At 40.8% G+C, this 15,287-nt stretch overlaps 1 protein-coding gene across 6 annotated transcripts in view; it reads left to right on the top strand.

The window, feature by feature from the left end:
• Positions 1 to 15,287, top strand: part of NR2C2 (nuclear receptor subfamily 2 group C member 2) — a 102,665-nt gene that overhangs the window by 81,347 nt on the left and 6,031 nt on the right. For 5 of the 6 annotated variants that reach the window (XM_030206177.1, XM_030206180.1, XM_030206175.1 and 2 more), the window contains 4 exons: positions 1,401 to 1,522; positions 2,271 to 2,410; positions 9,315 to 9,452; positions 12,332 to 12,437. In XM_030206177.1, the coding sequence (XP_030062037.1) occupies positions 1,401 to 1,522; positions 2,271 to 2,410; positions 9,315 to 9,452; positions 12,332 to 12,437 (506 nt within the window). Of the gene's footprint in view, positions 1 to 1,400; positions 1,523 to 2,270; positions 2,411 to 9,314; positions 9,453 to 12,331; positions 12,438 to 12,625; positions 12,751 to 15,287 lie in introns of those variants that run through there. The other variant, XM_030206179.1, reaches the window with a different exon arrangement.

Below are 15,287 nucleotides of genomic sequence, written 5' to 3'. Positions count from 1 at the left end.
TGCCAGCATAGTAACTGTTACTTTCCTTAGTGTCTCTAAAGGATTAGTCTGTACTTTCAGGGTTTTTTGTTTTGTTTTTTTAAGTAACTGCTCGCTTACAAAAAACTGAGGGGACCCACGCTCTCTAAATGAAAGGTATATAAGAATATGGAACCACTAAATATGCACTTTCAGAGGACCTAACACATATGGTGTACTGCCCTGCTGTTGGCTCCCACACTGGGAACATCATTTAAGTAACTGCAAATCTGAATAACTCACTACGGTGAAGAAACAGGTCATTTCTGGTTCCCAGGCATAAAGCACTGCAGTAAAATTCCTTGGCAGAGAATAATCCCCAAATAAAGTGTCTAAAGAGAAACCACAGGCTCAGACTTTTTTTTTTTTTAAATTTTTTTTAAGAGGCAGGAGAAGCCACGGAGGGGAGAAGTGGGGGGAGGGACCTGGCACCACCAGGTTTACACCCAAAAGGCCAATATATAAAGCCTTTGCCCCAGAAGCTCAACTGAAGCCTCAGAAAGAAAACAGGAGCCCACCACAGAAACCTGAGACAGAACTACACAGCGCAGTTTCTACCGCCTGGTGGAGATAAAACAAATATTCAATGAAACCTAGTGCACAGTAGCCTTATGTTGGAAAGTTCTAATTTGCTCTGTATCTCCATCTGCTGGTAGATGGGCACAACCCACAAATTATGGACTAATCCTTTGGGACTAAAGGAAAGAAAATAATCAGGTAAGAACTGATTTTTCCGTAGTGGTAGCAATCAGGAAACCAATGATTTTTTTTATGATCTCCTGATAGGTTAATAAACAGAGGGCTAGAATTGTGTACTATTATATTTCTGACTGTTTCCTCCTCATTTGCCATCCAGCCCCTGTAATCTCATCACTATTTTACAAGTACACGCTCCTTGGACTGTTAATCATTAGAGGATTGTATGCATCTTCCTACAAGTAAGGAATGGTGTGTAACATTTTCACAGTAGCCTTTTCACCACATGGTGCCACTTTTTGACTGATACTGTAAGAATTTCTTCAGTTGTGATAGATATGCATCAGAATAAAATTATATAATTGCAAGTACTTGAAAAGTGCACTTGCTATTCTGAAGGTGTGTTTGGTTCAGAAATCACAAGAACTTGCAGTGTATATATAATTTATCTTTGGGCTGTATGTGGAAACAGCATGTTAGTTTGAGGACACCTGCTCTTCAAATAATGTACCTCTGGATTTCAGGCCATTGTGTATCTTCTGGTCTGCTAGAGCAGTGTATGCAGTGTCATGAGAAAGGCTTTTAGGCACCAAGGTGTATTGGTAGTTTCTTAAATGTAAGTGGTCTGAAATACTGCCTTTTGTATGTGCAGCAGTCCTGTAAAATTGTGTCCTGTTTGCCCACAGCTAACAATGCCTAGTCCCATGCCAGAGTACTTGAATGTGCATTATATCTGTGAGTCGGCATCTCGGTTGCTCTTCCTCTCCATGCACTGGGCTAGATCCATCCCTGCATTTCAAGCACTTGGGTAAGCAGAGATTTCTCAATTAATAATCCAAATTAATTCTTCTAACTCTTTAAAAAAAAAAACCAGAACAAAACCCATAAACATACAGACTTCACTATAGCTGTTGCACAGAAGTTAAAACAATGAGGCGAAGTAGAACATTCCTTTCTCTTAGGAAGACTACAGCAATTTTCCAAACTGTAGCACTATGAGTGCTCTGGTGCACACCAGCAATATCTTCTGCTAATTTTCAAGGGGAAGTGACACCCACAAGCAGTGAGGGTAGCCTAATGGTTAAAGCAGTGGGCAAAGAACCAGGGAAGCCAGGTTCAAATCCCAATGCTGTTCTTTGTGATCTTGGGTAGGTCACATAACCCTCCATTGCCTGAGGTACAAATGGATTGTAAGCCCACTGGAGAGAGAAAAATACTGTACCTGAATGTAGTTTGCTTTGAACTTCTGAAAAAGACATCAGTTAAATCAAAAATCTCTCCCTCCCTCCCTCCTAGGGGAACTGATGTCACACTGCTGCAGGTCAGGTCAGAATAAAAGTCTTCTGATCCTTGTGTGCTGGTCCAAAAGAAAACCTCTTTCCCATTCCCCTGCTTTTCAACCGGATATCATATCCCCCTCCCGCTCCTCAACTGAACCTCCATCATTCTGATCCTTAGGCCAAACTTTTTCCCACACCTGCCTTAAAGTAATGCAAGCAACCTTGTTTTGAATACTGTGCACCTAAAAACATCTGGTTGTATGTGTTTCTTTACAGTCAAGACTGTAATACCAGTCTGGTGCGTGCCTGCTGGAATGAATTATTTACCCTGGGTCTGGCGCAGTGTGCGCAGGTGATGAGTCTCTCCACCATCCTTGCTGCTATTGTTAATCACTTGCAGAACAGTATACAAGAAGGTGTGTATGACACTTCTGGAGTTAATTCTTCACCAAACAGAAATTGTTGCTTTTGGTTCTTTGTTATAGATACATATGCAGTAATTCAACAGCTTCATAAAATCACTTTTATTTTTCAGTTTTTTAGTGTTTTTATCCTAGGGCACTGTCATATGCTGATCACACAGAGATCTGTGCCCCTGCTCTATAATAATATCCAGCCCAAACCAGCAGTGGTACAGAACATTCATTACTTACACTAATCAAAAGAGGCTCCCAGAATCTATTCCCTCTACTCTTACACAAATATTTTGTCCAGATGTATATGGATGAGTCCCACTCGAGTACCTCATTCCACCAAAGAAATATTACCCTCAGTTTCCATGATACCATCAAGCACAACAGGGACATCACTGTCACCCATTCAAAGCTACAACTAGCTCCCCACCAAAACCTGGAATGAGTTTTGTCTAGACCCAGGCAGACGTGGCCAGTATTCAGCATCTGTTCTGGTGAACCCTCCTGTTGGGGTAAGGCTAAGATTTTATTTAAACCACTGGTGCAGTATTCGTTTATGTATTTATGTCATTCGTTATAATTCGCAATCACCTGCTGGCATCAAGGTGGTTTACAAATTGGAAAATTAATGGAAATCAGGGCTAACACAAACCATAAAGAACAAAGACACCACAAAAAAAAAAAAACCATGATAAGGGAATTCATAGCACAACAGTAAATTGCAACTGATGAAACCAAAAAAACAGAGCACACAAGAGGAAGTGGGGGGTAAAAACCAATTATAAAATGATCATCAATATCAATATAGTAAGTATTAACCGCTTTTTCCTTAGCATCCCTCCGGACCGGACCAGGATTGGACTGTTGGGTTGTGCCCGCCTACCAGCAGGTGGAGACTGAGAAAAAACTCTGACTCTAGAGAGCCAATAGGAGCCCTGGCCATGTGACCTTAGCCTCAGTATTTTCTCAGTCTCTCAGCAGGTAGGAAGTGAGCCCATTAGTCTCTCTCTCTCTTTTTCTCTATAAGATATTACAGATATATTTATAATACTTATTCTGTGCCTGGAATCGTAATTAGAGGCTTGACAGGGTTTCTTTTCTTTCTTTGACAGCCTCTGGGGTGTTAAACTCAGGTGTCTCGAGTCCACCCCCCTTCCTCCCCATCTCCCTGGCTTAGCAGGGAAGGGCCGTCCCTTTCTCTAGAAAGGTGTACCGTCTTTGGGAGAGGCAGCCACTTTTAATAGGCAGCTGTTTTTAAAGAATTAAATCAAGTAAAAGAAAATTTAAAAAATTAATTCAAATGAAAGGAATTTAAAGGAAGTAGTTTTTGCTTTCCCCAGTCTTATAACGAGCAGGTAGCTCTTCTGTCTTATTCTGTTTGAAGAGTCTTTATTTTCTTTTCTGGCGGAGCTATTTAAAAAAAAAAAAAGTGAAAAGTCAGCGTCTGTGACTTTAATCGGTGGTTTTTTGTTATCTTCATTATTTTTCCTCTGCTATCCGGCGTTGTTAGCGGCGGTAGTTGTAAAAAAAAAAGAGAGAGAGGCGCGAACTGTTAAGCGCGTGCTCGCTCTTGGACAGGTCTGTATAGCTTGGGAGCTGTATTGACGGTTCCTGTCGGGCCAGAGGCTAAACCATGTTTTGTGCGGCATCGGAGGTTATCTGTTTTTCAGCGGCACGGATTTCCTGCTTCTTCGTCGGTCTGGTCAGTGGTTTTCTCCCCCGAACTTTATTCTTCTCATTTTGGCGCGCTTGGCTGCCATTGTTTTGCCTGCAGCTGTAATTTCCCTTGATGCGGCAGCGTTTTTCTGCTTTTACTGTGTTTGGCTGTTTGTGCAATGGAAAGGAGATATTGTTTCTCCGGTAGTTGGGGCAATTGGTAGTATATTTTCCCCGCAATTAATTTTTACATGTATTTTTCAAGCTATTAAAAAAACAAAACAAAAACAAAATGTTACGATGCGAATGGCGCTCATTTTGTTTTCCCCTCTGTTTTTTCTCCGTCGAGGACTTTTTGGTTGCTAGCAATGTTGTGAATTAAAGTGCAGCTCGGTTGGCGATTTCTTTGTTCTTGGCAAGACTCCGATTCAAAGTGCAGCTCAGTCGGGAATTCTCTGTTTTAGACAATGGGGCGAATTAAATTATATCTCAGCTCCAAAATAACCAATTTCCTATTCCTTTCCCTTGTGTGTGATGTTTGGAGGAAAGGTCTTTGCTATTGTCTAGCGCAGTTTTTATGGAGGTCCAGTGTGTGTCACTCTGTGTCTTTCTCATTTCCTGGTGAATAGGACTACATTGTCTAATAGTCAATTGATTAGTACTTTACAAATCTGGCCATAATATCTTAGTTCCTTTCAAGCATTTCCCTTCATGGCTATGATGTTATACAGTGTTTTAAGAACTTAACAAACATTTTCTATGGCATAGGCTATCTGGTTCAGGTGCCATTGTTTGGTACTTTACAATGCTGGACATAAGATCTTAATTCCTTTTAGGAAATTTTCCTCCGTGGCTATGTTCTTATACAGTGTTTTAAGATCTTAACAAACGTTCTCTAGAGCGTAGGCTGTATGGTTCAGATGCCATGTGCAATGAAATACATTGTCTGATACTCAATTGTTGCGTACTTTGCAATTCTGGACATAAGGTCTTACTTCCTTTCAGCAATTTTCTTTCATGGCTATGCATTCTCTTTGGCATAGCAGATGACAGCTGCATAGGCTACATGGTTCAGATGGTTCTCATATTCTAGGAGACTCAGTCCTGTCTACCGAGCACCCAGTTTTCTCAGATGCTTTAGAAGGCATGTTTTATTCACATCTTCTCTACTTTCCAACTGTCTTGGAGTTTCTCATGTGTTATCGTAGTTTTCTTCTAGGACTTACAAGATATATGTCCACTTAGGGAGTAAAGTTATCAGGTCAATTTGCATTTTCTCCCACTTAAGGATAGTGGGAGCTCCTCATGCCATCTACTTGTATTTTTGTTTCCTCTATCTATTCAGCCTGGGCACATGGTAAACATTCTGGTTTTGTCCAGTATGACCATCCATAATATCTGCTATTTTCTCTTCCTTACAGATTTTAGGGTCTTGTTTCAAGCTTTCTTGACGTCAGGTACAGTCTTGTCTCCTGTGGCACAAATTCACCACCTTTTCCGTAATAGGTATTTTCCAAGTCTATTCCTTTTCATTTTCATTTTATTCTTCCTCTCTCCAGAGTTTCCTTCTCTTGGAAGGAGATTCACTCATTTTCTGTGCATTTTTTGCCATAAGGGCATAAGTGTTGCCATAATGGGAAAGGCCAAGAGTCCCCACCCATCCTGTTTTCAAATGGGGTCAATCCAGATTGCAAATACCACATTCATATTTCGTGAGTGTGCGTCTGTTCATCTCTGTACATCTCAGTGAGGAAGGAGGCATGACTTGATATGAGGTTTGGGGAGATCCGGTAAAATTAAAGGCCAGTGTGTCTCAGTCCACGCTCAACATATGGTGATCCTTTCATTTTCATTCTATATGTCCTCATTCCAGACCTTCCTTTCAATTGGAAGGGGATTCTTTCACTTCCTGTGCATTTTTGCTATTAGTATATGAGTATGGTCATACGGGGATAGTCTAAGAGTCCATTAAGCCCAGCATCCTGTTCTCAGTTGTGGTCAATCCAGGTTGCAAGTACCACATTCATTTCTTATGGATGTGGGTCGGTACATCTTAGTACATCTCAGTATAGGAGGAGTAATGTCCGTGATACGAGGATGATAAGGTCCTCATTACCAGTTTTCTTGCCCTGCTCTTCGGTCTCGCGTCGGCTCCTCGCACTTTTTTCTTAAGTTATGGTCGTAGTAGCAGCGGCGCTCATGAAACTACGTCTCGTCGTTTCATCCTTTCCATAGATGTCTGGTTCATTACAGACAGTCTTATTGGCAGAGTTGTCAGGTCAAGCAACGGGTGGTGCATTTCGGGCACACCCTAGGTTATGGGGTGCATGTAGCCAGGTCTCTCTTTTGAGCTCTCGTGTGATCTCATTAGATTTCATAGCATGTTTCTATTTTTTCTCTCTTTGTTTAGTCAAGTTGGCGCAGACTGTTTTTGTCTTCTCTACAAGCGTCCCACTTTCTGTTTTCTCTGGATGTTCTTGGGCCTTCGGCCATTACCTTGCTCTATTTTGCAGAGTAAAATTTTACTTTCTAGCTCCCAAGAAGGAATTTTTTCTTCATTCGCTTTGGAGTCTCGGTAGTCTTTTTTGGGCAGCTTTTCACTCTGTCAATTTCGTGACCATTGAAGAAAAAAAAAAAAAAAAGAGTTCTCAGTGGATAGTACCTTAAGGGGAGGTCCCAGTTCTACAACTATTTCTTTTTGCTCTGACCTTCCATGTGCCTCGCTTACTCTCTTGCTAAAAAGACTTGTCAGCGGCAGAGATAGATGCCCTCTCGTATCCAGATATTTATCTCTGATGGAATCCCTCCGCTCAGTTGGCCTCTGTATTCTCACTAGTGGTCTGGTGGTTGAGATTGAGCATTCTTCCTGCAGGTATGCCGGGGAGCATATACACAGTGACCAGTTTTTTGATGGCTGCATATGTGAAAATATATATGTATATTTATAGTTCTACTACATAAGTACATATGTAATTCCACACTGGGAAAAGCTCAAAGGTCCTATTGAGCCCACCTTTCTGTCCACGGCCAATCCAGACCATGAGCACCTGGCTAGATTCCTAAACGTACAAACATTCTATACATGTTGTTCCTGGAACTGTGTAGTGTTTTATGGACTTCTATATGTTTCTAACAGATGAAAGGTACTAACAAGTGTCTACTGTTGATTTATTCCCGTTTTCACTAATTGGGGTCTACGACAAGAGTCTCAGGTGATTGGCTTGCAGAGGCAACAGCTACAGATGATTCTTTCTCTCTCAGTTGAATTGCGCTCTGAGATATGTTTTTTTTTTTCATGTTGGGTAACTGCAGCGGCTGTCAGTTTATTTGGACCTTCAGTCTAATTTGCTGCAAGGATTTAGGTACCTTCTTCTTCTGCATAGTATTTAACTGCATTCTTGTTTTTACCTATTTAGCTTCTAGTGATCAGGTACTTTCTCACTGACAGGCTTTACATACTTCCAATCTGTTGCTAGGTCAGCAATAGTCTACGATATCTGGAGTATTGTACTTCAGGATCTCGGTTTCCACTTTCTCAGCTGAGGTAGATTCATTGCAGTTTTTTGTTTCCAGGCGGCTCTGCTTCTACCTTTGCCATCTTTCTTTCAGTCGTTTTTTTTTTTTTTTCTCGAGTCTCTCTGTCCTTTGCGCTGCACTGATAGTGCGGTAGGGGACATTATATAGCGGCCACTTGGTAGGGGACAATGTTCAGCATCGCTTGGACTTTTCAGCTTTTTTGCTTTGTAGTCATTCTATTTAGTTTATTGGCGGTTCTTGGATCGTCAAGCTTTGGCTTCGTATTCATCCTAGTTTGGGTGTCTTCAGGGACTCTACCACATTCTCAATGTCTGTCCCTCCCGTAAGATTACTGCTTTGGTACTTCCCAACAGTCCAATCCTGGTCCGATCCGGAGGGATGCTAAGGAAGGAAAAATTAGATCTTACCTGCTAATTTGCTTTCCTTTAGTCCCTCCGGACCGGACCAGGCCCCTCCCATGTTCTATCAACTCTTTAGATTCTTTTATTAAGTTTGGAAGTGTATTCGTTCCTTTACCACACGTGGAATGTTTAAAAAAAAAAAAAAAAAAAAGACTTTGCGTGGTCCATACCACTTCTCTGGTGGTTGCTGGTGAGCTCGGTTGCTGAAATATATATAAAACCTTAATGGGTCATACCACTTCTCTGGTGAGAGTTGCTGGTGAGTTCAGTTGCTGGAATATATATAAAGCCTTAAATATGTCATACCACTTCTCTGCCACGAGTTGCTGGTGAGCTCAGTTGCTGGAATATATATATATAAAACCTTAATGGGTCATACCACTTCTTTGGTGAGAGTTGCTGGTGAGCTCAGTTGATGGAATATATATGAAACCTTAAGTGAGTCATACCACTTCTCTGGTGAGAGTTGCTGGTGAGCTCTAATATGAATGGGCCATGCCACTTCTCTGGTGAGAGTTGCTGGCGAGCTCTAATACAAATGGGCCATACCACTTCTCTGGTGAGAGTTGCTGGTGAGCTCTAGTACTCGGTTTTGCCGAGGAATTTGTGGCTGCTAGGATTCCATACGGCACAGAAGTTCTTTCTTTCTTTCTTTCCTGCTTTGTTATTCAAATACTGAGGCTAAGGTCACATGGCCAGGGCTCCTATTGGCTCTCTAGAGTCAGAGTTTTTTCTCAGTCTCCACCTGCTGGTAGGCGGGCACAACCCAACAGTCCAATCCTGGTCCGGTCCGGAGGGACTAAAGGAAAGCAAATTAGCAGGTAAGATCTAATTTCTCCTTCCCACTTCAGGGTCCAATGCAGTTTACCTCATCATCCCACAAACTGCCCCACCCCAAAAACTACCCCCACAACTGCCCACCACCTTGCTATCTGCCCCATCCCCAAATTCAGTGCCCACTAACTGCCCCATCGCACATACATAACATACAAGGGGCTGGAAAGAATTTGGAGGCGTGCTGGTTGTTTTAGTTTCACTGTTGGAGTGGATTTATCTGTAGAAGAAAAATATAGAACTTTTAAATTATTTGCTTGCTTCTAGTTCCTGTAAATTCTATCCTACACTAAACCTAATCCTTAAAAAAAAAAAAACTTCCATCTCTGTTTATTCAAATCTAGCAGGTGAAATGTCAGATAAAGTGTTATGATACTTCACAGAGATTCAGCTTGATTTGTTCTGAATGGTTGATTTTTTTTTAATCTCTAGACTTGTTTTCAATTCCTGAGCTTGAAATGTGTTCCTGTACTTTACAGATAAGCTTTCTGGAGACAGAATAAAGCAAGTCATGGAACACATCTGGAAACTGCAAGAGTTTTGCAATACCATGGTTAAACTCGATATTGATGGATATGAATATGCATACCTTAAAGCCATTGTTCTCTTCAGCCCTGGTAAGGCCTTTCAGAACTGTGCTCACTGGTAATAGAAGAGCTTCCAACACCTCTCTGAGCAAACTAGATTTTTTTCCCAGTTTGTACTGAATTCCTTTGTTAAAGAAGAACATTAATAAAATGTGACTAAAATCCTTTTAAAGGAGACACTGGAGTTGCCTCAATGGCAACTCTGGTAGTTGTAAAGTAAAGCCAATGCTGGGTAGACTACGGTCTGATTATGGAAAAACAGATCTGGATGGGCTTTGATGACAACTCCATCAATTGGGGAGTAAGGCCAGTGTTGGGCAGACTTCTATGGTCTGTGACCTGAGAATAGCAAGGACAGATCATGAACAAGTATGTGTATTTTATATTACATTCATGTCATATGTTAGAAGAGGAACTCAGAGGGGGAGGAGAAAGCACGTTAAGATTAATAGTAAGTAAAATGTTGTCAATTTGCAACTTCGCAGCACCGATTGTCTTTTTTTTTTAGGCAAACTGGATGGACCAAGCAGGTCTTCTCTGCCATCGTTTACTATGTCAGGATTGGTTTGTTGTGTCTTTGATTTACCCTTAACTGATTCCTTTTAGTGAATATTTTAAGAAATCTCAATACATTGTTCATGGACAGAGTTTTTCTTTTAGATGATAAAGCTTATGACATTCCCAAATGGTAATACAGTATTGTCCTGAATATGAGACAGCATCAGATGTTTGAGAGCAAAGTAGAACAATATAAACATTTTTTGTCCTTTGTATCCTCTTTCTCCCCATGCCTGACAATCTTTTTATGCCTCTTCCTTTTGCCTTTATCGCCTGTTCCCTTGTCTCTTTCATTCAGCCTCTCTTCTTCCCCTCCCTTTTCTTTCTTTGTTCCCTTTCCACTAACCATTTTTACTTTTACTCATTGATGCTTTTTTCTCCGCTTCTCCTTTTCCAAATCTGCACTCAGGCTCCCTCTTCTGTCAGGCCTGGGCAGGTTGCTGGATTGATGGTACCATCTTCATTCTTGCACAGGCAGCAGGAATGGCAGCAAAATTATAAGAGTTTGACTGTGGTTAGAAGATAAGGACTGCGTGAAATTGTAGGAGGACCTTGTAAAATTGGGTATCCGAATGGCAGATGAAATTTAATATGAACAAGTGCAAAGTGATGCACATTGGGAAGAAGAACCCAAATTACAGCTACAAGATGCTAGATTTACATTAGCCACCATTGAGGAAAAGGATTTGAAATCTGCTCAAACAGAATAATAGGAAATACTAGGAAAGGAATAGAAAATAAAACAAAGAATATCATAATGCTTTTGAACTGCTCCATGGTGAGATCGCACCTTGAATATTGTGTGCAGGTCTGATCGCTGCATCTCAAAAAAAGATGTAGTGGAACTGGAAGAAATACAAAGAAGGGTGACCAAAATGATTAAAGGGATGGAACTCCTCTCATATGAGGAAAAACTATAGAGATTAGGGCTCTTCAGCTTGGAGAAGAGATGGCTCAGGTGAGATATGATAGAGGTCCATAACATCCTGAGTGGAGTGGAACGAGTAAATAGAAATCAGTTATTTACTCTTTCAAAAAGTACAAAGACTGGGGAACACACCATAAAGTTACATAATTTAAAAGACATAGAAGAAAATATTTTTGTACTCATCGAATAGTTATGCTGTGGAATTAATTGCCGGAGCAAATGGTAAAATCAGTTAACGTAGCTGAATTTTAAAAAGGTTTGGACAGATTCTTGGAGGAAAAGTCCATTAACCGTTATTAACCATTAACCACTGCTTATCCGTTGTTACTTTTTGAGACTCTGCCAGGTACTTGTCTTCTTGTCTGGCCACTGTTGGAAATGGGATACTAGGCTAGGTGGACCCTTGGTCTGACCAAGGGGTTATTTCTTACATTTTTATGATTTTGAAACTATTTAAAAAGCCCTCGTCTTATAATCATGCCAATACAATAATTTCCATAATAATACTTTTATTACTTCTAGGGTTGCCAAATATCCAGATTCCTCTGGACATATCCTCTTTTTCAGGGGACTATCGGGGTTCCGGATGGTCTGCTTGTCTGGGTTTCTGGCTTGCGGACCTCAGGATGCCTTCCCTTCACATACCTTAATGTGCACTAGAGGTCTAGTGAACTCTGTCTTCGGGGCAGGAAAAAACCCCACTCTTTCCTGCCCAGTGCTGCAGCAGACCTGCTCGCTACCGAAGTCTCAGCAGCCATTTTGAAGCAGCACCGGCAGCGAGCAGGTCAGTGTCACTGCCAGGCAGGAAATAGTGGGGTTCTTTCCTGCCCCAAAGAGATCACTAGACCACCAGGGCGCAATAAGTTATGGGAGGGGAGGAGTAAGGGTGGAGGGAGGGGGCTATAAGAAAAAAAAACTGGATGGAGGGAGGCTGTGAAAAAGATTGGGGAGGAAGATATGCATGGGGGGAGGGAAAAGGGGGAAATACAGCATATGAAGGGGTTGGAGAGAAGAGGGGGATATGCTGGTCATGAATGGGAGGGAAAGGAAAGGGGACATGCTTATGGGGGGGCCAAGGTGACTGTGCGGTGCAGGGGCATATTGTGGACAGGATAGGGTTGGGCTGGAAACAAGGCTGCATTTTATTTTATGTCCTCTGTTTTTTTTTTTTGTTGCAGCAAATATGGTTACCCTAATTACATCTCTTCAGATTATCAAATTGCTTTATTTCCAGACTGCACACACATAGGGTACAGAGCCTCTGCTTTCAGTCTGTGCTTGATGTGTGGCCTAGCTAAGCTAGAACTTTGCTAAGTTTTGCAGCAGTAGGTGGTAGTATTTGATTTCTCATAGGAATTCTGTGAAATTGTGGCAATTGGAGAAAACATTAAGGATTTATAAATCAGATTTTCTTTTTCTTCAGATCACCCTGGTCTGATGAGTATGAGCCAGATTGAGAAATTTCAAGAGAAGGCACAAATGGAGTTGCAGGACTATGTCCAGAAAACCTATCCTGAGGATAGTTACAGGTATTTGAAATGTATAAGTGTGGTAGTGAGTGACTTGATCAAAACGAATGTAAAAGTAACAGATTTTATTTAAAATGTGCTAGGAGTATGAACAATAGCTGTGCATGATGGGGAAGGTAAGGGTAATGGGATTTGATATACTGCCCTTCTGTGGTACATTCAAAGCGGTTTACATTTATTTTATGCAGGTACTTTCTCTGTCTCTAGTGGGCTCACAGGTCGTACTATGGACATAGATGGCTACTTTTTAAAGTGAGAGAGGAGTGACCCTATCATATTTTGAGGATTGACAGATAATACGGGCCACTGTGTTCTGAATAGTTTGTAAACATTTTAGGTTAGTTTTCGTAATGCCAGTATAGATAATGTTACAGTAATCATATCGTGTTGTAATATAAGCGTATGCTACAGTACGTAGGGATTCTTTATCTATAGAATTCATGATGGAGCGTAATTGTCAAACGTAATAAAATGATTTTTTCACAACATCGGATATCTGATCATTGAAAGAGACAGCAGAGTCTATAATCAAACCTAGATATCACTGGATTCCAATAAACTTCAGAGTAAAATTTAAAGTTCTCATTGTGACAGATATACGGCAACTTCATCTTACCTTGCAACCCTAACTATACTGTACACACCAATGCGAATGCTCTGTTCGCTCACAGACAATAGACTAGTTATATCCCCACCTTCAAGGGCTAGATGGGAATCAATCCGCTCATAAGCATTCTTCTTTTTATCCCCAGCATTATGGAATTTCTATTTTAAATTAATTTGTGTGTTATTGCACAATTTTTTGACTTGCAAACTGTTCTGACTTGCTATGGCATAAGTGATGATATAGTAAATAAATAAAACAAACTATCCCCAGTGATTTCTAGGTTACTGGAGGCCACACTCCCAGTTGTCCCTTAGTTCCCAGAAAATACTCACAGACCTAACACATAAACCTCCAGGATTCTTTATCAGTCCAGACAAACAGGGTGAACAAACAATTATGTTTATTCTCTTAAAAATATTGAACAGTGGAACAAAATAGTGCAAATAGCAAACAATAACAGGTAACTGAAATATGGATCAATTATAACACTAACTAAACATCTTTATACTGCCTAAACAGTACCTGAGAAGATCAGGACATATAATTCACCGAACCTCAGCAAAGAGATCTGTCTCTCTTTTCTCCCAGGCTAAAACTGAACTCAAAACCAGTAAAGTTCAAATGAGATGAGCTTCTAGGCTAATCGGAGCCCAGTCAACAAGATTTCAAAATGAGATGAATTCCTGGGCCAATCAGAGCCCAGTAAACAAGATTTCAAATATATACTGCTTCTTGCTTTCTGTTTATGTCAAAGTAAAGAAAAAACACTCAGTTCTCTATAACAGCTTTACAGCAAAGAAACACCAAATAGGAGAAATACACCAGAATATAATCAATGCAGGAAAATATCCAATATATTTTACAGGCTTTAAACACGCTGTTTCTTCACAGTTACTATTTGGCAAAGACCTGGAGAAGTTGGATAAGAGTTTGGAAGACTCTACAGGATAGTCGCAGACCGCTGGGTTCTGTATATTGTGCCCAGCATTCCGCGCTGAAATCCAAGCGTATTCTGTAACAATGCGCATAACTTAATTGGTTTAACAAGCCAATCAGCATTGTTAACAGTACCTAAAAAGCAATAATGAGCACTAATTAGTAATAATTAGAATTTACATGCATAACTCACTAAGCATATTCTGTAACGCACAGCACCTAAATTCTAATGCGCGGAGCCAAAGAGGGGCGTGATTATAGGCGGGGTAATGAGCATTTCTTGGGCTTTCCAAAATGTATGTGCAGTTATAGAATATGCCCCTCTGCGCCTGAATCTATGGATGCGCTAGTGGCTAATAGAATACGCTTAGGCGGAAATTTATTATGCGTGACTTTTTCAGGCACCATATATAGAATCTAGCCCCGAGTGTCCAATCATGGTCTATTCACTAGAAGTTGTTTCAAGGAGTCTAGGAGATATAGACAAGATGAATAAGCAGCACATAATGAAACTAGTTTTTGTCCAAGTGTCAGTCCTTTCAGAGCAGAGGTAGGTGTTAATCGAGACCAGTGACCTCTGGGATGACCCAAGGTTTCCAGTGATGTGATGTGACATGATTTTTATAGGCTGCCAACTCCCAATGATTGGTTCAAAGCGGGTTACAAAAATATAACAAATAAGAAGCCGATTAAAAATATTTTAGAAAAAGATAAGTTTTTAGATTCTTACAAAAATTCAAATAGTCCTCAGAGAAACTGGTAAGGAATTACAAAATTTAACAGCCTGATATGATAAGGTTTTAGGAACTTGCTCTCCAGCCCCCCCCCCCCCCCCCCTATAGGAGGATGGCTAAAGCAGTCTTACCGGAGGTGTGACCAGATAACCTCAGATCAATAGGTTCTCAAAGTCATATGCAAAGGTTATGCCCTAGAATATGCTTATTCTTCTCCCCAGTGCTTTCTTAGAGTTTCCCTATCAGTCTGTCTTAAAGGCATCGACCATCACAGCTGGAAGAAATCATTCCAGTTCCCGTTGAAGAAAGGCACAGTCAATACTCAATCTACTTTGCAGTGCCCAAAAAGGAGGGATTGTTTCATCCCAATTTAGTGTGTTTAGAAATTCGGTATAGAGGCTAAGATCTGTGATTTCATGTATGATGGAGAATTTCTAAAGTCCTGGGACCTGAAGAAGCTTATTTGCACAGCCCTATTCAGGTAAAGCACCAGCATTTTCTCCAGTTTGTGAGTCTTGGATAGCATTTTCAGTTCCACATTCTTCCATTTGGGCTATCCACAGTGCTGAGAAC

Source organism: Microcaecilia unicolor, chromosome 6 (assembly GCF_901765095.1).
Source record: "Microcaecilia unicolor chromosome 6, aMicUni1.1, whole genome shotgun sequence".
NCBI classification, from domain to species: domain Eukaryota; kingdom Metazoa; phylum Chordata; class Amphibia; order Gymnophiona; family Siphonopidae; genus Microcaecilia; species Microcaecilia unicolor.
The sequence above is the reverse complement of the archived record's forward strand: the minus strand, read 5'-3'. Positions and strand labels throughout refer to the sequence as shown.